The following is a 22,519-nucleotide window of genomic DNA, read 5'->3' on the forward strand; positions in this document are numbered from 1 at the left end:
AGGGCTCTCCCTTTCTGGGGTGTAGAGGAGGGGGATAAAGAGGAAGAGGGAGGGAGGGTGGGACTGGGAGAAGATAATGAAGGATATAAAATAAATAAATTAGGATGCTGATACTCATGGCCAAACTTTGGGCATAGCACAGGGAGTCTTATGGAGGAAGAGAGGGGTGGGATTAGAGGAACATAGAGGCGACAGGAGCCCCATAAGGAGACCAACAAAACTAAAATATCTGAACCCAAGGGTTCCTGCAAAGACTGATGCACCAACCAACCAATGGCCATGAATGGAAAGGACCTGGACCCCTGCTCAGATGTGGCTGATTGGCAGCTCATCTCCATGTGGGTCTCTGAGTGAGGGGATCAGGGGTTGCCTCTATCATGAGCTCAATTGACTGCTTTCTGATCACTGGCCCCTGATGATGCAGTCTTGCCAGACTATGGAGGAGGAGGATACAAGCAGTCCTGTTGAGACTAAACAAGCTACGGGCAGATAGCAATAGTGGAGAACTCCCCCATTCAGTAGACTAAGAGAAAGGAATGAGAGGAAGAGGGAGGGAGGGTGGGACTGGGAGAGTTGAGGGAGGGAGCTTCAATCGAGAGATATAATGAAAAAATTGTGAAGAAAAAATAAAAATTATAAATAAATGAATAATTTAGAATATAAAAATAAAATAAAATTGCCACTGACCCCAGTAAATATAGTGTTTACGAATTCACACACATTCTCCTATGCATGATACATCATTTCTAGATTGCTTATAACATTTAATACAATGTAACTGCTTTGCAAATATATTTGTTATATTATACCATTTATAGAATCATAAGGGCAAAATGTCTGGACACTCCATACTCGTTTTAAAAATTATTTCTATATGTGTTTGTTTGATTAAAGGTATATGCAATTCAGGCAGGCATTGTGGCACACTCTTATAATCTCACACTCAGGGAGACAGAGGCAGGTGGAACGCTGTGAGTTCGAGTTCAGCCTGGTCTAAAACCCAAGTCCAGGACAGCCAAGACTACACAGAAAAACCCTGTCTCAAAAAGGGGGGGGGCATGATATGCAATTCATGAAAACACAAAGCCTCCAACCATATACAAATATGTGCAACCATAACCCTACAAGCAAGCAATAGTGACCTATTTCAATATTTTCTTATATTTTGTTATTTACTTACCTTCCATTTAGGATAATACTATACATGCAGGCTGATGGCTTTCTATTTAATTTAATGTTTAATGTAGGATTTAATTTCATGTTAATAAATTTTAAAGTACATTGTTGTATTTTACTATATTACACTTATCACTTCAATGGCCTCAAATTCTTCCATCATATACATAAATCATATTTATTAAACAATCTCTGATGTATATTGTTTTCAGTGAGTGCTATTTAGCTTCTTGTTTTATAATCTTATTAGAGTCATAAAGTGGGATGAACAAGTCAAATGACACATAAATATATGTAGTTTTTAGAGAATTGATGTATAATGTTTTCAGAAAGTACCTGTTTGGGCCTCTGTCATACTTACTGGCATTACATTATCTCTGCTGATCTGATAGACATGGACAAATCTTACTATATTAACTAAGATTATTTTTGCTAGGTTATTGACTTTATGTTTATATATTTACATACCATTTTAACTCTTCTTTGAATCATATGTCTTTTGTTTGCTTCCTGTTAGAGTTATGACATTTGTCTTAATCATAACAATTGATCCATCAATTTTTGCATTTGTTACATATACACACATCAATTTTTTATATTTATTACATATGTATCAATTAGTAGCCCTAAAATAAGTAAGAAGACATGAGATCTTATATCAAATACTCCAGGGTTTTGGAGTATTGTCCTTTTAATAATTTTATCAGCAAAAGGAGGGCGGATGATCTCTGACAGATGACAGAGATGTCAGTCCATATCTCCAGAAAAGGCCATGGATGTTTGAGACCTTTGATGTTCTATTGGGAGCATTCTCATTTTTCTTATAAGTATACAGACATGAGTTGATCCATGGACACTGTATTCAGCTACATTTGAAACCTCATCAATGGAGGATCCATGAAGGCCAGTGGCTTCCTTCATCTCTAGTTCCGACAAGATGCTAATTTCTTCCATAAACCCTGGAAGCCACACAGAGCTCCAGATAAGTGGACTTGAACATCTTCCCTTTATCCTGTTTCCTATTCTTAATTTTTTTTTCTAAATGACAGTACTAAACAGATAGGCATAACTTAATACATAATGTAAACTTTTAAAGTCAAGTAGAAGCAACAACAAGGCAGTAATTTCCAGATACTCTTTCCAACAAGTAGGCTCAATCTGGTCTTTTATATGCCTATAGCATCTAAATGGTATATGCCTATACCATCTAAATATGGTATATGCCTATACCATCTAAATATGTCCTTTGGGTTCAGACAAATTCTCCCTCAGATCCATCCAAAGTAATCTGCTGTCTTAGCCCCTCTAATAACTTCACTCTTGGGCCTCAGTTACCACCCACTCAGCTTACTGTGACTCCTTGGTGAGTTATCCACAGTAAAGTATGGGTGGTGATCTATACAAGCTCCTTAGATGTGTCTGACTGAATTTCTCCCAAATGCCAAAGTAGGCTCCCTCTTTGAAAATTTTGCTGCATATCTTAATTTTTCCTTCCTTTGCTCCTCCTCTACATTTTTGTCTGCCCCTCCACATCCTTCTTCTCTTTCCAACATCTGTTTGGCCCATCATTTTTTTAAACAGTATCCTCACTTGATTCTTTTTACTTTCAGGGATAAGAGGTTTTTTATCCCTGAAGAAATTCCCCAGCACTCAATACATCTCAGTCAAAATATTGATATGATCACAAGGGAACGTATAGCCAGATGTCACCAGCAGAAAGTAAATATATATCTTTCTCACTCATCCAGGTTGTGATAATGCGTGATTACCACCATGACAATGTAGTTGACATGTATAACAGCTATCTTGTTGGTGATGAACTCTGGGTGGTCATGGAGTTTCTAGAAGGCGGTGCCTTGACAGACATTGTTACTCATACCAGGTAAGGCAGATGATTCAAAATACTACTTCAATAACTACCTCCACGATTTCTTCATAAATTATTAACACAATGCACTCAGGAGCTACAACTCCTGGAGTGTTCATTACTAAATCATGTGTATATAGCCATTCATTAAATTGCACCCATCCTATACCCTAAAGGTTATTGGTTCAACCTCAGAGCAAACAGAACTTGTCATCACTTACATTGAGTTTAGTTTTATCGTCCTGAGTCGCCATGCCATGTTCATATGCTAACTTTATCAGGACTGCCTAAGGACAGAAGGCACAGGTAGAGGATCAAAAATTTATGCCACCTTAATGACTCTGCTAGGAAACAAAACTATCTCAATACTAGTTGAATTCAGCTTCAGTGCCTACAGTTCAGTGTCTGCAGTATAAGAATCCAGGGACATGAATTTGCACTAAATGCACAAAAGCTAACACATGTGGGTCACTTCCCCTTGACTTACAATGGGAGCCTGGAACTCTCAATGCCAGGATTTAATCTGTGGTAATCATGTTCCAGGAACTTCAGTTCCTTTCATTGGAAATTTTCTAGACAAGGGCTAGAGACATACTCTAGTTCTCCAGAACCAGAGAATGTGGCATCTCTTGAGCAGTAGAAAGTTGTGCCTAAACCTGTCTTGATCTTTAAATGTTATTTCCTTTCTAGAATGAATGAAGAACAAATAGCTACCGTGTGCCTGTCAGTTCTAAAAGCTCTCTCCTACCTTCATAACCAAGGAGTGATTCACAGGGACATAAAAAGTGACTCCATCCTCCTGACAAGTGATGGCCGGGTAAGGTTTTTATGTTGGGTCCCCTCAAGTTTAGTTTGTCAGCTTGCTTGTCACAGGCATTATTCTCTTAAGAACACTTTCTCACAATTCTAATTTTTGTTAGTCACACGTCGCCCACTCCACTTCCCAGAATTTGCAGAGAGGAAATTGCCTTTCCTCTGTGTCATCCTGTTACTCAAAATTACCAGTGCCCTGAAATTGGTCGATAATTTGTATCCTCTACAGTGAGAGTAGAAAGTAATGGAGATTATGGGCATTTCTTTTATCTTTCTACTGTATTCCATTTTTGTTAGATGAGAGAAGCTGGCTTTTCTTCTGCTCTATCTACTCTTTTTCTTTGAATATGCCTATCTTCAAAATCTCCAAGTAACTGTGAGAAACAGATGACCAAGTCCTCTTGACTAGTTCGAAAAGACTTTATATATAAGATAGTATTTTACCAGTGTGTGAGCAGACATAAGAAAATCATAAGAGACAAGCCACAAAGATGAGTGTAGTATCTGAAATAGACCACCGACATTATTAACCCATGCTAAAAACATTGTTAGGTTTGAGGCTGCTGGGCAGGAACTGTTTGATAGAAGTCAGAATATCATAAATTTTCAGGATGAAGCTTCTGAATAGATACCCTTCTCCCTCTGTTCCTTGCTTCTGGTCTCTGGGAAGCCATCACTGTAGTCAGTGCATGCTGGTTTCAGAAATCTCAGAGAAAAAAAAGAAAAGGCATCTAGTTTTAAAAGTTTTAAAAGTAGGTGATGCTCTCCATCACCTACTTGTATTTGCTGACTTTCAGCCAAGATGCAATTTCTTCCAGCTCTTTGATCATTCCTCAGCAAATTCTGATGTGACATGAACATCTTCCATCTGGCTAAGATTATCTCTCTACTCTATGTTGAAGGCTAGCCAGTTATAAGACAGTGATGGGGAACATCCACTGCAGGCATCTCACAAGAAAATGGTCTCCATCTTTTTTGTAGCTGGCTGGCTTTCAATGGGGGTAGAGTTAGCATGTGTCACTCATCTCCCAATAGAGTAGTCCTAGGTAATTTACATTTTTTAAGTCACAGTGTATCAAGACGGGAAAACCCTGATACAGATGCAATGCATGTATGATTTCAACCCTCACCTTATATCATCTTAGCTAAAGTAATCTACACAGTCACACAATCCCAGTTTTAAAGAATGGATAATAGACTGACCTCCTTGCTTTTTCTGCATGCATATGTGTGTAATGTGTATTGCATGCTCCCAGGCATGTGTGTGCACATCTATGTACTAGTGTATGTCCTATGTGTATGCATGCATGTGACAGCCTAAGTCTGATGACAGGAAATCTTTCTTGACTGCTTTCCCACTTTCATTGAGTCAAGGTATCTCAGCTGAACATAGGACTTGCTGTTATGACTAGTCTAGCTAATCAGCTTGCCCTAGGGAATTCCCTGTCTCCATCTTCCAAGTGTTGGAAACACAGACAGGCCCTCATGTTCACCCAACAGTTATATGAGTTCTGTGGGCTAAGTATAGTTCCCAGACTTTCTGGACAAGTGCTTTAGTCTTTCAGCCTTCCTCTACTAGCCTTCAACAGCTCCTCTTGATAGCATAAAGTACAAAGTCACTTGCACAGGGATGCAACGAAGAATATATGTCTATATAGAAGAGGAGGGCAAGAATCCTCTCCAGCTGACTCAGAAAGTACCTATATAAGGTCTCATGAACAAAACATACATCAAACATTATAGCAGTCCATGGAGGTTGGTAGCAGAGTTTCTTGCTGGAAATATATCTGATTTGAAGTCACTCAGGATACTAAAATAATAGGATAGCGTTTAATCAACCTAATTAAAGATTTTTATCTTTGTTTAATATACAATATTTTAAAATTCAATTGCTGTTCTTAAGGGCAGCACCTGTATTTCAAGCATCCCTGTACTTCTGTGTACCCAGCAGAGCCTAGAGGAGCAGATGCATAGTGAATGCTACTCATCTTGCTGATTTGTTCACACATTTATTTTCTGATTGCTTATTTTGTGCTAGGAATATATAGTCCTAAGGATGAGCACAAGAAAGTACTTATCTCATTAAGCTACATCATTTAGGATGTAGGAATGTGATAATAAACACATAAATAAAGTAATAAACAAAAACAAAATTCCTATTTTACTTATCTTTATTGGGGAAGATAGCTCAGTGGGTAACATGTTTGCTGCACAAATATGAAGATCTGAATCCAAATCCTCAGAAGACACATAAAAGGCCAGGCATAGCTCTGTTGGTCTCCTTATGGAGTTCCTGTCCCCTCCAGGTCTTTTTGTCTCACTCTTCTTCCATAAGGTTTCTTGCACTCTGCCCAAAGTTTTGCTATGAGTCTCAGTCTCCCCTTCAATACCCTGGTTGGTAGTCTTTCAGAGGTCCCTGTGGAAGGCTCTTATCCTATTCCTTGTCTTCTACTACTTCCAATGTCTATCCTGTTTACCCTTTTGGGTGAGGTTTCAGCCTTTTCCCTAGGGTCCTCTTTGTTGTTTGGCTTCTTTATGACTTTAAATTTTAGTATGTTTCTCCTATAATATATGGCTAATATCCAGTGATAAGTGAGCATGTGAGGGAGCCTGCAGAGATCAATATTCCAACCAGGACTATGCGTGGAGAGGACCTAGACCTCCTGCTCAGAGGAAGCCCATAGGCTGCTTAGTTTCCAAGTGGACTCCCTAGTAAAGGGAGCAAGGGCTGTCTCTGACATGAACTCAGTGGCCAGCTCTTTGATCACATCCCCGTGGGGGTTAGAGGGGGACAGCCTTGCCAGGCCACAGAGGAAGATGGTGTAGCCAGCCTTGATGAGACCTGATAGGCTAAGGTCAGAGAGAAGGGGAGGAGGTCCTCCCTATCAAGGGACTAGGGAAAGGGCATAAGGGAGAAAAGGAAGGGTGAGTGGGGTTGGGAGGGGATGAGGAAGGGGGCAACAGTGGGGATACAAAGTGAAAAAATTATAATAGATAATTTTTTTAAAAGCCAAGCATAGTGATGCATCTTTATAATCCCAGAACTGAGAAGTGGAGGTAGGAGGATCCAAAGAGCTTGCTGGCTAGCCAGGCTAGCTAATTTGTGAACCCCAGGTTCAGTTAAATATCCTGTTTTAAAAAATAAAGTTGGGGCCAATAAAACACCTAAGATTGACCTCTGTCCTCCTTACTTGCACGCACAGGTGTATGCAACCCCTTCCCACCCACCCACACATATAACACAGAGATATAATAAAGAAACTAATTAACTCATCAATTGTTCTAATGAACATTAAACAAAACATGTTAATGTAAGGATTTCCATAATTACTAAGCAAATAAGGAGAGTGAGGCATGATGGCATCAAAACTGTTACAGAGAACAATTAGAGTAGGCTACTGCATGCTGAGGCTCAGAATAGGCAGGGCTTGTACTGTCAGAGATGGCAGGGTACCAGGAAGAAGGAACCAGCATGTAGACTGGATCTTGTGCTTCTTGGTGTATTGCCCAAAGTATGCTCATTCTCCTCACAGAACACTACATCATACTGGTTCCAAAGGGCTTCTCATCTCTATCCAGGAACAATTTTTTTTGAGACAGGGTTTCTCTGTGTAGCCTTGACTCTCTTGGACTCACTTTGTAGACAAGATTTCTCTAATGCACAGAGATCCACCTGTCTCTCTCCCTGAGTGCTGGGATTTCAGGTGTGCACCTCTGCACCTGAGCCCACAAAGCAGATCCTGTTTGAGGTACACCCAGATTTTTGTAGAAACTCCCCCTTCTTAGTCACTAGCTCCACTCCCAAATCTTCCCATCTGCATTTCTTTGCTATGCATTTCTCTGTCTACTGGGATCTGTTCTTGAATGACAGGCCAAATTAGAACTTGCATAGAATTAACATTCTTCCTCCCCAGAAGCAGCCCTGAAACATCCTAGAAATAAGGTATACGAACCCTGACTCTCTCACCTCGTGGAATAACTATGAAAGACTTGTTCTATGCAGACTTTCAGACATCTTCCAAGGGAGTTAACTCTTGCTTGGCAGTTAATTCTTGATCAGCTTGGTAGCTGGTTTTCCTTTCCTTGTTATACCTACCAGCTGTACTGCCACAGTTTCTAAAAATTCCCAAAAAGTCTTGCCTGAAATCTTGAATTGGGATGTGTTTTGGTGGAGAACACCAACCAATGGGCTGCTTATAGATAATATGAGTCTAGGCTCATCCACCATTTAACTTGAAGGAGGAATAATGGATCAGTGGCCACAGACCATGAACCAGTCTCTTATGACCATTCCACCCCCTCTCTGTGACACCAACAGTCAGCAGAAATCCCTTGTCTCCTCAATAAGAAAGTGCCCCTGGTATTCATTGTCTCCAACTGTTCATTTAATAAATTGATATTAATGCTGTTCCCTTTTTCTATTTTTTGTATCTCTTAAATAGCATTTTAGAATTAACAGATGGCTTAAAGATAATCACAGAAAGAAAACTTTTAAATAAACAGATTTGTGCATATGAATAGCTTGCTGTCTCTGAAACTCACCCTGATCTCCATTTATGTCCCTTCCCTCTGGTTTTCAAAGGGAGGATGTCTCAATGTAAGAAGCACCACAAGAAGCCCTAGGATAAGGCTTCCAGCAATCCTGTTTTTAAATTTTATTTATTTTTTTTTACAAATTACAGTTTATTCACTTTGTATCCCAGCTGTAGCCCCCTTCCCTCATCCCCTCCAAATCCTACCTTGCTTCCCTCATCTCCTCCCATTCCCCTCCCTAAGTCTACTGATAGGGGAGGTCTTTCTCCCCTTCTCTCTGACCCTAACCTATCAGGTCTCATCAGGACTGGCTGCATTGTCTTCCTCTGTGGCCTGATAAGGCTGCTCCCCCATCAGAGGGAGGTGATCAAAGAGCCAGTTCATATCAGAGACAGTCCCTGTTCCCATTACTAGGGAACTCACTTAGATACTGAGCTGCCTTGGGCTACTTGTGTGCAGGGGTTCTAGGTTATCTCCATGCATGGTCCTTGGTTAGAGTATCAGTCTCAGAAAAGACCACTGGGCTAGAGTTTTTGGTTCTGTTGCTCTCCTTGTGGAGCTCCTGTTCCTTCCAGCTCTTTCTATCTTCTTCTTTCAAAAGATTCCATGCACTCTGCCCAAAGTTTGATTGAGTCTCAGCATCTGCTTTGATACCTTGCTAGATAGAGTCTTTCAAAGGCCCTCTGTAGTAGGCTCTTGTCCTCTTTCCTGTTTTTTCAATCTTCTGATACCCTTCCCGTTTGCCTTTCTGAGTGAGGATTGCTCATTTTACCCAGGGTCCTCCTTCTTGCTTAGCTTTGTTATGTATACAGATTTTAGTATGTTTATCCTATGTCATATATTTAATATCCACTTATAAGTGAGTATTTACCATGTGTCTTTCTACTTCTGGGATACCTCACTCAGGATGATCTTTTCTAGATCCCACCATTTGCCTGCATATTTCATGATTTCCTTGTTTTTAATTGCTGAGTAATATTCCACTGTGTAAATGTACCACAATTTCTGTATCCATTCCTCAGTTAAGGGACATCTGGGTTGTTTCCAAATTTTAGCTATTACAAATAAAGCTGCTCCCAAAATTTGCTCAAGTACACAATAAGGACATTTGCTCAACCATGTTTGTAGCACCTTTATTTGTAATAGCCAGAACCTGGAAACAACCCAGATGTCCATCAACGGAGGAATGGATACAGAAATTGTGGTATTTCTACACAATGGAATACTACTCAGCAATCAAAAAGGAGGAAATCATGAAATTTGCAGGCAAATGGTGGGATCTAGAAAAGATCATTCTGAGTGAAGTATCCCAGAAGGAGAAAGACAAACATGGAATATACTCGCTTATATAGACCTAAAAGATATGATAAACATAATGAAATCTATACACCTAAAGATAATCAAGAAAGCAGACATGGGGTATGATGATCTATCCTCATTTAGAAAGACAAATGGGATATGCATTGAACGTATGACAGGAGTCTACCGCGGAAAGCATCTGAAAGACTCTACCTAGAAGTGCTCCAAAATAGATACTAAGACTCACAACCAAACCTTCAGCAGAGTGCAGGGAATCATATGAAAGAAGGGGAGTTTGATGTGGAAAGGATAGGAGCTCCACAAGGACCAAACTTATCTGGGCACAGGGTCTTTTCTGAGATAGACACTCAACCAAAGGCCATGAGAGGATAAAACCTAGAACCTCTGCTCGGATGTGACCCGTGATAGCTCAGTAATCAATTGGTTTCCCATAGTAAGGGGAACAAGGACTATTTCTAACATGAACTCAATGACTGGCTCTTTGACCTCCCTACCTCCCAAGGGAGGAGCAGTACTGTTAGGCCACAGAGGAGGACTTTGCAGTCAGTACTGAAAATACCTGACAAAAGCGAGTCATATGAAAGGGGAGGAGGTCCTCCCCTATTAGTGGACTTGGAAAGGGGCAGGGAGGAGATGAGGGAGGGAGGGTGGGATTGGGGAGGGAATGAGGGATACAGCTGGGATACAGAATTAACAAAATGTAACTAATGAGAAAAATAAAATTATGGAAAAAAAAACAAAAAAAAAACAAATAAAGCTGCTACAAACATAGTTGAGTAAATGTCCTTGTTGTATACTTGAGCATATTTTGGATATATGCCTAGGAGTGGTATAACTGGATCTTGAGGTAGCACTATTCCTAATTGTCTGAGAAAGCACCAGATTGATTTCCAAAGTGGTTGTACAAGTTTACATTACCACCAGCAATGGAGGAGGGTTCCCCTTTCTCCATGTCCTCACCAGCATGTGTTGTTACTCAAGTTTTTGATCTTAGCCATTCTGATGGGTGTAAGGTGAAATCTCAGGGTCGTTTTGATTTGCATTTCCCTGATAGCTAAGGACATTGAGCATTTCTTTAAGTGTTTCTCTGCCATTCAATATTCTACTGAGAATTCTCTGTTTAGCTCTGTACCTCATTTTTAATTGGATTCCTTGATTTGTTGCTGTTTAACTTCTTGACTTCTTTATATATCCTGAATATTAGCCCTCTCTCAGATACAGCATTAGTGAAGATCCTTTCCTAATCTCCTTTAACAGTACAATAAAGCTTTGGGAAAGTGGCATCCAAATCTCTGTTCTCTGCCAATGGTAGGAGAAGAAATGAGGACACTGGCACTCTGAGTTAATGTCTATGATCGCCTCCTCTTCTTTGAATTGATGTTTGATTAAGTGGACCTTAAACAGTGTTGCTTTTACTATTGTCAAGCTGTCTCTCTCTATTCCTGATTTCAGTTTTATTGCCCTGTGCTGTTGCTCTCAGTAAAGGAGAAATTCTCAGACTTTAGTGAGCACCAGAAACCGGTAAAGAACATGAAAATAAAACCACTTTCCTGGGTCCTGCCTCTAGGGATGATGATTTAATCAGGCTAAGTGGTACCCAGGAACCTTCATTACTAACAAACTGCCAAATGATGCTGAGGTTACACACTTTAAGTGCTATTGCCTTATAGAAAGCACCCAAGAAGTAGTTACAAAGGCAGTCATCTCAAAACATGTCCTTAACTATAAACATACAGCAAGACAGAATCCCCTAGTTTATGCAACTTACTTGCACATACCTCTACCCTGCATCTTTTTTATCGAACCCTTTTCCTAGATAGGATATTTGGAGATGGCTGGGATAGTAGGTGAGAAAACAGCTCCATCTGAACTCTAAACTCCAAGATCCTTGGTGTGCTCTGTATCAAATGGCATCTCCCTTGGGTGGAAGCAATGTGCATCCTCCTGTTCTCTCAGCATAACTGAGAGTTTGCTAATAGCCACACTATAGAATTCTTTAAAACAAAGATCAGCTTAGAGCCCTGTGATTTGCTTCTAAGATCTTCCCACAGTGTTTTTTTGTTCTTATTACCTGAGTTCTCATTATCTACTCTCAGCTATTTGGACAAATGTCATGAGCAATTATGGTTTTTTTAGAAAACTGTCTCTTTTATATACTTGGATGAGTTAAAAAAGAAAAAAAGTCATACAAAAGCACTTGTACTCCTGTAGAAGAAGAGTAAGCCTAATTGCCAAGCATCTAGTTTCAAGTCCTTAAGTTACACTTTTTGTCAGAGAAATAATTATTAGGATGCCAGATTTTGAAGGGGTTTGAATTTTTGTGTGTGTCAGCAAAGACAAACCCATAGTAAAATACTGAGATTAAAAAGTACCAGTGCCCAAATGCTCAAAATTTCCCTTTATCGTCAGTTGTTCAGGTTTCTGATATGTATAGGCAAATGAAATGTATTGCCACAATTGTGGCCATTAATCTTTGATTTGTATGATGCTAAGAAAATTGAATAGTATTCATCTATTAAAAAATAAAATTATGAGCTTTAGAAAGAACTAACCCTATACCACATATATGCATTCAAAGGCATATAGACACACACACACATATGCACACACACAATACATATACATTCACACAGAGAGACATTATAATGTCCTAAATTTACCCAGACTTCTGTAAAATGTTTTACTTAGTAGATTCTTTTTAAAACTCTCTATTTGGATTTAATTTGTTAAATTTAAGCTGTTTGAATAATTTAAACATTGTCAGTCAAAACTGAACCACATTATGACAAAGTGTAGAGATACCATTAAAAATTTAGCCTTTAAGATTTAAACACCAGCTCATTCCTCTTGCCTCTTACTCTCCTCTTTCTTGTAGTACTCTCCAGGAGCAGGAAGAATATAATATGTGGGACCTCAGGGTAAGGAGCTGAAACCCACCTTCTTAATCTTCTGCAGTCCTTGCCTTGGTAAACTTGGATTCTCCTGATACCTGGTCTGAGAGCTCGGCTTTTCAGGAGGGTACTTCTGAAGGATATCACAGCTCTAGGCTCTTGCCCCAAGTGTTAAAAACTCTTCTTTTTACTGGTCAAGAAATATTCTTACTCTCCTACCAAGATTTGAAAAAACTTCTGTATGCCTGAATATAACATCCAAACTGTGAAAAAAAAGCACACCAAAAAACAACAATAACAACAACAACAACAACAACAAAAACACATTTTTTAATTAATTCAATTTACATCTTGGTCATAGGCTCCTCCTTCCTCTCCTCCCATTCCCACCCTCCCTCCCACAGCCCCTCTCCCCTATACATCAGAATAAGGAGCCCTCCTACCCAGACACTCCAGCACATCTATTCCCATGAGGACCGAGTTCATCTTCCTCCCCTGCAGCCTTGTAGGGAAGTCCCATCAAGGGAATGTGAGCAAAAAGCAGGCAACAAAGTCTATGTTAGATATATCCCCCACTCCCCTAACTATTTGGGCCTACATGAAGCCTAAGATGTAGACTTACCTTCTTGGTGTCTGTGCTTTGTAGTATGTCTACCCTGTACTATATGACTAAATTCCACTTGTGAGTATATACTATGTGTTTCTGGGTCTGTGTTACCAAATGACACATGGATTCCATCTTATACCTGTCAGAATGGCCAAAATGAAAAACTCAAGTTACAACACACTCTTCCATTGCTGGTGGGAGTGCAAGCTTGTACACCACTTTGGAAATAAATCTAGTACTTTCTCAGAAAACTGGGAATAGCCATACCTCAAGACCCACCTATATCGCTCCTGGGCATACACCCAAAAGATGCTCCATCATAGAACAAGGGCTTTTGCTCTACCATGTTCATAACAGCTTTATTCTTAATAGCCAGAAGCTAGAAACAACCTAGATGTCCCTCAACCAAAGAATGGATACTGTGGCACATTTGCACAATGGCATACTACTCCATTAAAAACAAGAAAATCATGAAATTTTCAGGCAAATGGATGGAACTAGAAAAGATCATCCTGAGTGAGGTAACACAGACCCAGAAACCCCTACTTTTATTATAAAAATTCCTGTGGAGCTATGTTGTCATTGTTGAAAATAGAGGGATTTTCTGTTGTCCTAGACAAGTACTATACCTCTTAGCTAAATTCCTAGTCAAAACCAAGTTCAGATACAGAAGGAAAAAAATATCCAGCACAATTACATAGTAAGAAGTGAGACCTGAAACCAGAAATCTGGGGATAGGGGACACCAGATACTTCAGGTGAGTGTAGCAGAAGGAGAGCCAGGAGAGAGGTTGAGGGAAGCTCAGAAGAATATGAAGAACAGCAAGAGATAATTCATACTTGAAGGACAGTGTATACTTTTAATCTATAACAATTTTACCTTCTGGAGGTCATTCTCTACCACTGCTAAATAGTGCAGAAACTGCCTGCATGCTTGAATTCTATTGTCACTAATAGGGGTAAGTTGCCCATTGATGTTCTGGCTATAAGACCATCTGGAGTTCAGAGCAGGTCATCATAACTAGGAACTGTACCTTCCAACAATAAACAGAATTCTGGGCGTTTAGAAGCCATATATCAGCAGGTGTCTCTCAGTGCAGTTTGTCCTGAGGTATGGTCTCAAGAGCAACAGAGTTCTGTGCAAAGATTTTCAGAGCAGTTTCATGATGTCAAAGATAAATAAGATAATACACATACTGGAGTCCTTTGGCTAACCACTTTAAATGCCTGACAACCAAGCACTGATTCGCAGTTTATATGCTTAGATTTACACCTGCATAGATGTTCACATTGGCAGCTTTGATTGCCATGGCAAAGGAGCTAAGCAAAAAGAGAAGGAAAGCTGGCACTGCCGTGGTATCTCAGCAACCTAGGAAATTGCGGGTCTTGAATTATTTCAAATACTGGAAATATGATGGCTTTTGGAGTCTTCTCATGATTCATAATGTAAATGTATTCAACACCATGCAACAAGAATCACATTTGTACAGATAACATCAACTCAGTGACATGGAAGCATCCTCTGTGGTATCATTGTGGATTTGAGAAATATGTTGTTTGGGGTATATTTAACTTGTAAATGTTACCCGTGCTTGTCCTATAATTTCATGGGAAATAAAAGCTGCAGAAGTTCAGAGACTTGGAAGTCAAGACTAATGGGAAAGGCTCTGGCAACTTCTTTACTATCTCTGAGTTCCCGTGATGAATTTGAATGAGTCTTTTTGTCCCTACTCTCAGGTGTGTGTGTGTGTGTGTGTGTGTGTGTGTGTGTGTGTGTGTGTCTACTTCTAGTGGGCAATGTTTTCTAATTATTCCTTTATTGCTTTATTTCTCCTTTCAGATAAAGTTGTCTGACTTTGGCTTCTGTGCTCAAGTTTCCAAAGAGGTGCCAAAGAGGAAGTCACTGGTGGGTACCCCATACTGGATGGCTCCTGAGGTGATTTCCAGGCTACCTTATGGAACAGAGGTAAGTAGGTAGCAGCCATTGTTTGAGGGCAGTGGGTTCTGGGATCAGATCAGGGGCACAGTGGTCCTGATTGGTGGGTACAGCAGTTAAGGGGCTTCTGACTCCATCATTGATACTCACCATTGGGTATCTGCTGGCTCAGAGTTGGCTGTGGGAGACAAAACACTGGTCCCAGTGGAGACACTACCACAATGTGTACACAGTGGCTTTCCCTGGAGTCCCAAAAGAAAGTGGACAGGAAATCATGGAGTCACTAAAATGCTGGTCTCACACCCAGTGACAGCCTACAAGAAAATATAACTGTAATGGTGACTGCAGTCTCAAAGAAATACTTCAGAAAATGAAAGTGCAGAAAGTTCCACAAGGAAGTAATATTTGCCTATAATAGAAATATAATAGAATAAAAGCACATGTGTATTGTGTAATGTTCACAATACAGCCTAATTTCTATTTCCTCTAGAAAGAAAATAAAACATTTTTAAGGGATCAGGTTTAGATATATAAAAATGAAGGAGGGAAGAGCAGAGGTTTTCTCAGAGGGGACAGTATAAGCAGAAGCTCAGAGGCACACAGATACTGAGCATAGTGCTTCCATGCACTGTGGTGTGCACAGCAATGGTCAGTGGCTTGTACTGAAGAGTGAAGAGTACCGCCTGAAGGAAGTCAGGCTCTGCTCTCCTTCTCTCCTTCCTGTCACCTTGGATAAGAACCTGGTTTTCTTTTTTGCATTGTGGTCCCCAGAGATAGACCCTCAGTAGCAGTCATTGCAAGAGGTAGAGGAAGGATGCAGAGAACAAAGAAAATACAACTTGGTCATCTCAGGAGATGATTAGCTCATACCTTCCCAATCCTATCCTCCCTCCCTTATCTCCTCCCATGACCCTCCCCAAGTCCACTGATTGGAGAGGTCCTCCTCCCCTTCCCTCTGACCCTAGCCTATCAGGTCTCATCAGGACTGGCTGCATTTTCTTCTTCTGTGGCCTGGTAAGGCTGCTCCCCCATCATTGGGAGGTAATCAAAGAACCAGTTCATGTCAGAGACAGTCCCTGTTCCCATTACTAGGGAATCCATTTGGTACTGAGTTGCCATGGGCTACATCTGGGCAGGGGTTCTAGGTTATCTCCATGCACAGTCTTTGGTTAGATTATCAGTCTCAGAAAAGACCACTGGGCTAGATTTTTTGGTTCTGATGCTCTCCTTGTGGAGCTCCTGTCCCCTCCAGGTCTTTCTATCTACCCCTTCTTTCATAAGATTCCCTGCACTCTGCCCAAAGTTTGGCTATGAGTCTCAGCATCTGCCTTAATACCCTGCTGGGTAGAATCTTTCAGAGGCCTGCGGTAGGCTTTTGTCCTGTTTTGTTTTGTTTTTTGTTGTTGTTGTTTTGTTTTGTTTTGTTTTAGTTTTCTCCCTCTTTCAATGTCCATCCCATTTGCCTTTCTGAGTGAAGATTGCTCATTTTAAGCAAGGGTACTCCTTCTTGCTTAGTTTCTTTAGGTGTACAGATTTTAGTATCTTTATCCTATATTATATGTCTAATATCCACTTATAAGTGAGTATATACCATGTGTGTCTTTCTGCTTCTGGGATACCTCACCATTTGCCTGTATATTTTATGATTTCCTTGTTTTTAATTGCTGAGTAGTATTCCATTATGTAAATGTACCACAATTTCTGTATCCACTCCTCAGTTGAGGGACATCTGGGTTATTTCCAGATTCTGGCTATTATGAATAAAGCTGCTACAAACATAGTTAAGCAAATGTCCTTGTTGTACACTTGAGCATATTTTGGATATATGCCTGGGAGTTTTATAGCTGGATCTTGAGGTAGCACTATTCCTAATTGTCTGAGAAAGCACTAGATTGATTTCCAAAGTGGTTGTACAAGTTTACATTCCTAGGGATTTTTCTTCTCTCTCTCTCTCTCTCTCTCTCTCTCTCTCTCTCTCTCAATTATTTATTTATTTATTGGCCCGGTAGGAAGTTAATACAGAGCCTAACAGGATAGAAATGAAAGCTCAGGACTTGAGAATAACTTTTAATTTCTAATGAACTGTTAGAAACTTCACTAGAGTCATCTTTGAACAGCACACAGAGCCTAGGGAGATGGGTTGCCCAAGGGTAAAGAGGGTGCACTGCTTTTGCAGAAGACCTAAGTTCAGCTCACAACACCCACATCACACAACCACATCTGCCTGTAACTACAGTTCCAGAGGCTCTGATATCCTCTCTAGCCTCTGAGGGCAAACACACACACACATACACACACACACACATAAGCAAATGTTATTTTTTTTTTTAAGAAATATTAGGGGGGAACAGCCTGACCAGACCCTATAGGAAGATTATGAAAGACAGTCCTGATGAGACCTGATAGGATAGGGTCAGATGGAAGGGGAGTAGTAGGTCCTCCACTATCAATGGACTGGGGAAGGGGCATGGGAGAATATGAGAGAGAAAGGGTGGGATTGGGAGGGGATGAGGGTGGGGCTACAGCTGGGATACAAAGTGAATAAATAGTAATAAATAAAAAAATATATTAAAAAATAAAAAGAAAGAAAGACCTGGAGGGGACAGCAGTTAGGCAAGAAGAACAACAGAACCAAAAAATCTAGATAAAGGGGTCTTTTCTGAGACTGATATTCCAACCAAGAACCAACTCCTAGAACCCCTGTACAGATATAGCCCATGGAAGATCAGTATCCAAGTGGGTTCCCTAGTAAGGGGGAAAGGGACTGTCTCTGAGATGAACTCAGTGACTGGTTCTTTGATCACCAACTCCTGAGCAGGAAGCAGCCTGACCAGGCCACAGAGGAAGACAATGAAGCCAGTCCTGAAGAGACCTGATAGGCCAGGGTCAGAGAGAAAGGAAGGAGGACCTCCCCTATCAGTGGACTGGAGGAGAGGTGTGAGAGAAGATGAGGGAGGGAGGGTGGTATTGGGAGAGGACGAGGGAGGGAGTCTTCAGCTGGGATACAAAGTAAATAAACCGTAATTAATAAAAAATAAAATTAAATTAAAAATTAAATCTTTCATTTCCCTGAAAAAAAAAAAAGAAATATGTAAGCAAATGACATTAGCAAAAGGGGTGATAATATAACAATTCAGTATGTAAAGTTGTATCATAAAGTTTGAAATTTTCAAATCAGTTAATGTTTAACTAAGTATAGATCTTCTGGTTTAATGACACAACCAAACTCCAGAATGCTCTCCACTCCACACATAACTAATGGATTGTGCCTCACAGGTGGACATCTGGTCCCTTGGGATCATGGTGATAGAGATGATTGATGGTGAGCCGCCCTATTTCAATGAGCCTCCTCTCCAGGCAATGAGGAGGATCCGGGACAGTTTACCTCCAAGAGTGAAGGACCTACACAAGGTAAGATTTGGTATATGTTCCTATGTCTAAAATAGCTATTGGATCTTTCAGACTCTCTTCATTTAAAGACTGCCATTATCTAGTCCAGTGGGCCTATTTTGGGAGTAAGAGTTTAGGACTTAGTCATCTAGATTAAAATTTATGTGTTTTTTTGTACATTTACTGGGCAAGTGACTCCACACCTCCTACTACAAAGTTTTTCATCTATAAATGGGATGTCACCCGCTCTTCTCTCAAAGGACTAGTGAGGGGTGAATTGGATGCTTCTTCCAGCATGTCCTCACAGAGTAACTGGTACCTGCTGGGGACTTCTGAGTAGTAGGGATACTGCAAACCAAGCCTCACATTTCTTGACTCTTGTAAAGCTTGCATTTTAAATAGAGAAGAAGGCAATACAGTTTATACAAATGGATTGGAAATAGTCAACACATGCTATGAAGAATACAAAGTACCATGAAGAGATAGAGTGTACAAGATGGAAGACTGGGAGCTACTTTAGTGTGAAAAGCCAAGGGAGCCCTGTATGGAAAGACTGGTCTAAGCCAAATGGAAAGAAGGCACTAGCCATGCAAATATCTGGAAGAATATCCCAGGTAGAAGAAGCATCAGATACAAGGACCTGAAACCAAAAAAGAAAACTTACGTGTTGCAGTAACACAAGGAGATGAGGAAAGAACATTTCAGAGAAATATGCAAGAGCTAGATCATGCGGGGGAAAAGAAGGGCATGTTCATATCAAGGACCGGTGTGTGTGGTTTTCACATGTTCCAAGACACAGCAACTGGGACTAAGCTACAGCTCATGGTTAGTCCAAGAAATTTCCCTCTAGCTCTCACCTCTCTGTAAGGCTTGACTTTCAAGGTCAACTGCAGCCTAGCCATACCTCCCTCCATCTACTTTAAAAGTTTTTCCTGCTTTTGAATTTTGTACAGAAATATATATATACATTTAAATATGTGTATATAAATGTATATATAGGTTATACTATATATGGTTTTATACAAAAACACATATATACATATATATAATATGTAACTATATAATATATTATAAATATATTTAACAAAAAATATTTTTTCAGGTCCTTGTATCTGACCCTCCTTCTCCTGGGATACTTTTCTTCCAGATTTTTGCATTCCTAGTACCTTCTTCCCATTTGGCTCATATGAATCTTCTGATAAAGGGCTTCCTTGGCTTTCCTTGGCAAAAACATACCAAACAGGAGGCTGCCCTTTAGGGAAAAGGAGTCTGGAATGTTAGAAGCTCCCATTTCCACTCACTTCTTAGTGAAAAGGACTCAGAGAATTGTTAGTATAGGTTGTGCAGACATGCAGCAAAAGAGAGCCATAAGAACTCAGTAAGAGTTTAAAACTTTTGATAGATTGGGTTAAGATTAACCAATGAAATTTAACTAAAAATGTATTGAGTGAAAATAATCCCAAACCAAATAGAAATGAGAGGTATTGAATACACAAAATATATTTACTCCTAACATTTAAAATCTGGGAAAAGCCCAGGCTTGTTTCCCAAATGAATAAATAATCTATGGAACACTACATAAAGATGAAAATAGTGAAACAAATGAAGAGAGAATTTCAAAAATGCAATGCTGAGTGAAAATAAGCCAATGAAAGTTAACAGTATAAAAGAATATACTTATAACAGTATACAAATATATGTGGTATAATACATTTATAATATATAATATATTTACATATTATACACACATATATGTATATGTGTATTTGTGTAAAACAATATATATGTATAACCTATACATAGATTTATATATATTATATACATATACAATTATATGTATATATAATTTTGTATAAAACCTAAATGCAGGAAACAATAATATATCTTACTAACAGTAGGGATACACATTACCTTTTGTTTGGGCTACAGGTAATGGCAAGAGGGGAAGCCTAAAGCACCTTCTTAGAATGGTAGAAATGTTCTAAGATCTCAGTAGCAGTGAAGAGTAAACAGATGTCAAAATATGCTAACATCTATAAGGTCATTCGTTTAATGGTGCTCATCTCTAAGTAACCAAGATAGATATCAGAATTAATTTTTTTTAAAAAAATTGAAGGGAAATTCAGCCAACCTAATAAAAATGTGTTTCTCTCTAAAGATTGAGTGTTAGGCAAGTGTTCCCACCAAGCACTATTTCATAGTCTTAGTCAACCATACCACTTGCGCCTATATAACCCTTACATAACAGTTGTTCTCATTACTTACCATAATTATTTTATTCAATAAATAGTTACTCTATCCTTTACTCTCATCGTAAACTTTGAAGGCAATTATGATGATGTGTGATTTTCTTCCATATTTTTCTTCTAAATTTCATATAACTTGAAATCATTAACAAGATTAGTTGGGACATCATTTCAGAACACTGGGCTTGGTTTCTGTGTTAGTCCTCAGTATGATGTCTGTTTCTTTTCACAGGTTTCTTCCATTCTTCGAGGATTCCTAGATCTGATGTTGGTGAGGGAACCCTCTCAAAGAGCCACAGCCCAAGAACTTCTTGGACATCCATTCTTAAAATTGGCAGGCCCACCATCTTGCATCGTTCCCCTCATGAGACAATATAGACATCACTGAAAGGATTCATATAGGAGAAAAATATAGGCATGGGAATGATTCAGGAGAACATGACAAAACTACAGAACATGCAAAGACCTACCTGTGCATTCTAAACCAGCTGATTAGTGGGACAGTGTGATGACCTGATCGGCAGGGTTCAACAGACCAGGGCATCTTCTAGTGTCTTAATAAGGCATTTCTCCACTGACAGCTGGGATGGCCATTTGGAGCATGGCTTTAATAAGTCATTATTATACATTTTCAGCCCTTCTTCCAGTGAATCAGAAGGACTCAGTGCAAACTCCGTTATGATATATCCTAGCCACATGCAGGGTACCGCGTAGGATTTTCTATATTGAAAGAATACTTTTCTGGCAAAAAAATTAAAAAAAAAAGGAAGGAAGAAAATAAAATAAAATAAAAAGCACTTTTTTCTTAATGGTAGCAGTGTAATGTATTTTGCAATGAATTTGTAATTTTTCTGTACGATAGTTTTGATAATTTATAGTACTTTGATGTCACGTAGCCATTGTCTTGGTTGAAGTAGTACTTGTTTACTAGCAGGCGTTTGAACAAAGCCTTTCCTACTTTTTTATCCCTTTCAGAGAACCAACGATTCTTTAGGACATTTAAATACTAAATGACCCTCAGTCACCGTCAGCTTTAGCAGAATATCTTTCTTATCTTAACAAGTGTCTTATGTAATGGAAGAAGAGTTAAGAGTGATAGTGATGGTGCGGACACTTCCCTTACCCAACCAAATATAAGGAAATAAAACTTGAGCCACAGGAATCACCAAACTATTCCTTGATATAATACTAAGTATTTTTAAAAAAAAAAAAATCACATTTTTTTTCTTCAAGGATTCTGGTAACACACCATTTTTCATAGAGCGAGATATTTCCCTTTGATGCCCACCTTCAAATAGGCATGGCATCCCTGTGGCCAAATTTCTTTCCCAGGGAGTAATTTCAGTGCTGGGATCATTGGACTTGGTTCCCCAGATAGAACGTTTGAGTGAGACCATGGCATCCCCAGGCTCACAAAGGGAGAGTGAACAAGGCAAGCTGTTTGGTTTTATTCGTCACTGTTTCTAAGACTCTGTATGCTAGCATACCAAACTCTTGTCTGTAGTTACCTTCATGCCGCAGTATTAATCACTGTTATTCATGTATTGTGCTGGAAGTCTGAACGGATGATAGGGGATGAATTAGCAAGGGGGTATTTTACCAGGTATGGTCTAACTTAAGTGGTGACCATGTTATAATGTGTTTCTGACATAAGGAGAGTTGTGCTGCTGTCTTGATCTTCCTGAATGTTGATAAAAATGAATGACTACTACAATACATTTTGTGTTGCTTGTTGGATGAA

At 39.6% G+C, this 22,519-nt stretch overlaps 1 protein-coding gene across 4 annotated transcripts in view; it reads left to right on the forward strand.

The window, feature by feature from the left end:
• Positions 1 to 22,519, forward strand: part of Pak5 (p21 (RAC1) activated kinase 5) — a 356,591-nt gene extending 334,072 nt beyond the window's left edge. For all 4 annotated transcript variants that reach the window (XM_060383201.1, XM_060383204.1, XM_060383202.1 and 1 more), the window contains 5 exons: positions 2,925 to 3,058; positions 3,734 to 3,860; positions 15,047 to 15,172; positions 18,419 to 18,553; positions 21,011 to 22,519. In XM_060383201.1, the coding sequence (XP_060239184.1) occupies positions 2,925 to 3,058; positions 3,734 to 3,860; positions 15,047 to 15,172; positions 18,419 to 18,553; positions 21,011 to 21,166 (678 nt within the window). In that variant the 3' untranslated portion in view covers positions 21,167 to 22,519. The remainder of the gene's footprint in view (positions 1 to 2,924; positions 3,059 to 3,733; positions 3,861 to 15,046; positions 15,173 to 18,418; positions 18,554 to 21,010) is intronic.

The sequence above is a fragment of the Meriones unguiculatus genome, chromosome 4, assembly GCF_030254825.1.
Source record: "Meriones unguiculatus strain TT.TT164.6M chromosome 4, Bangor_MerUng_6.1, whole genome shotgun sequence".
In the NCBI taxonomy this organism is placed as follows: domain Eukaryota; kingdom Metazoa; phylum Chordata; class Mammalia; order Rodentia; family Muridae; genus Meriones; species Meriones unguiculatus.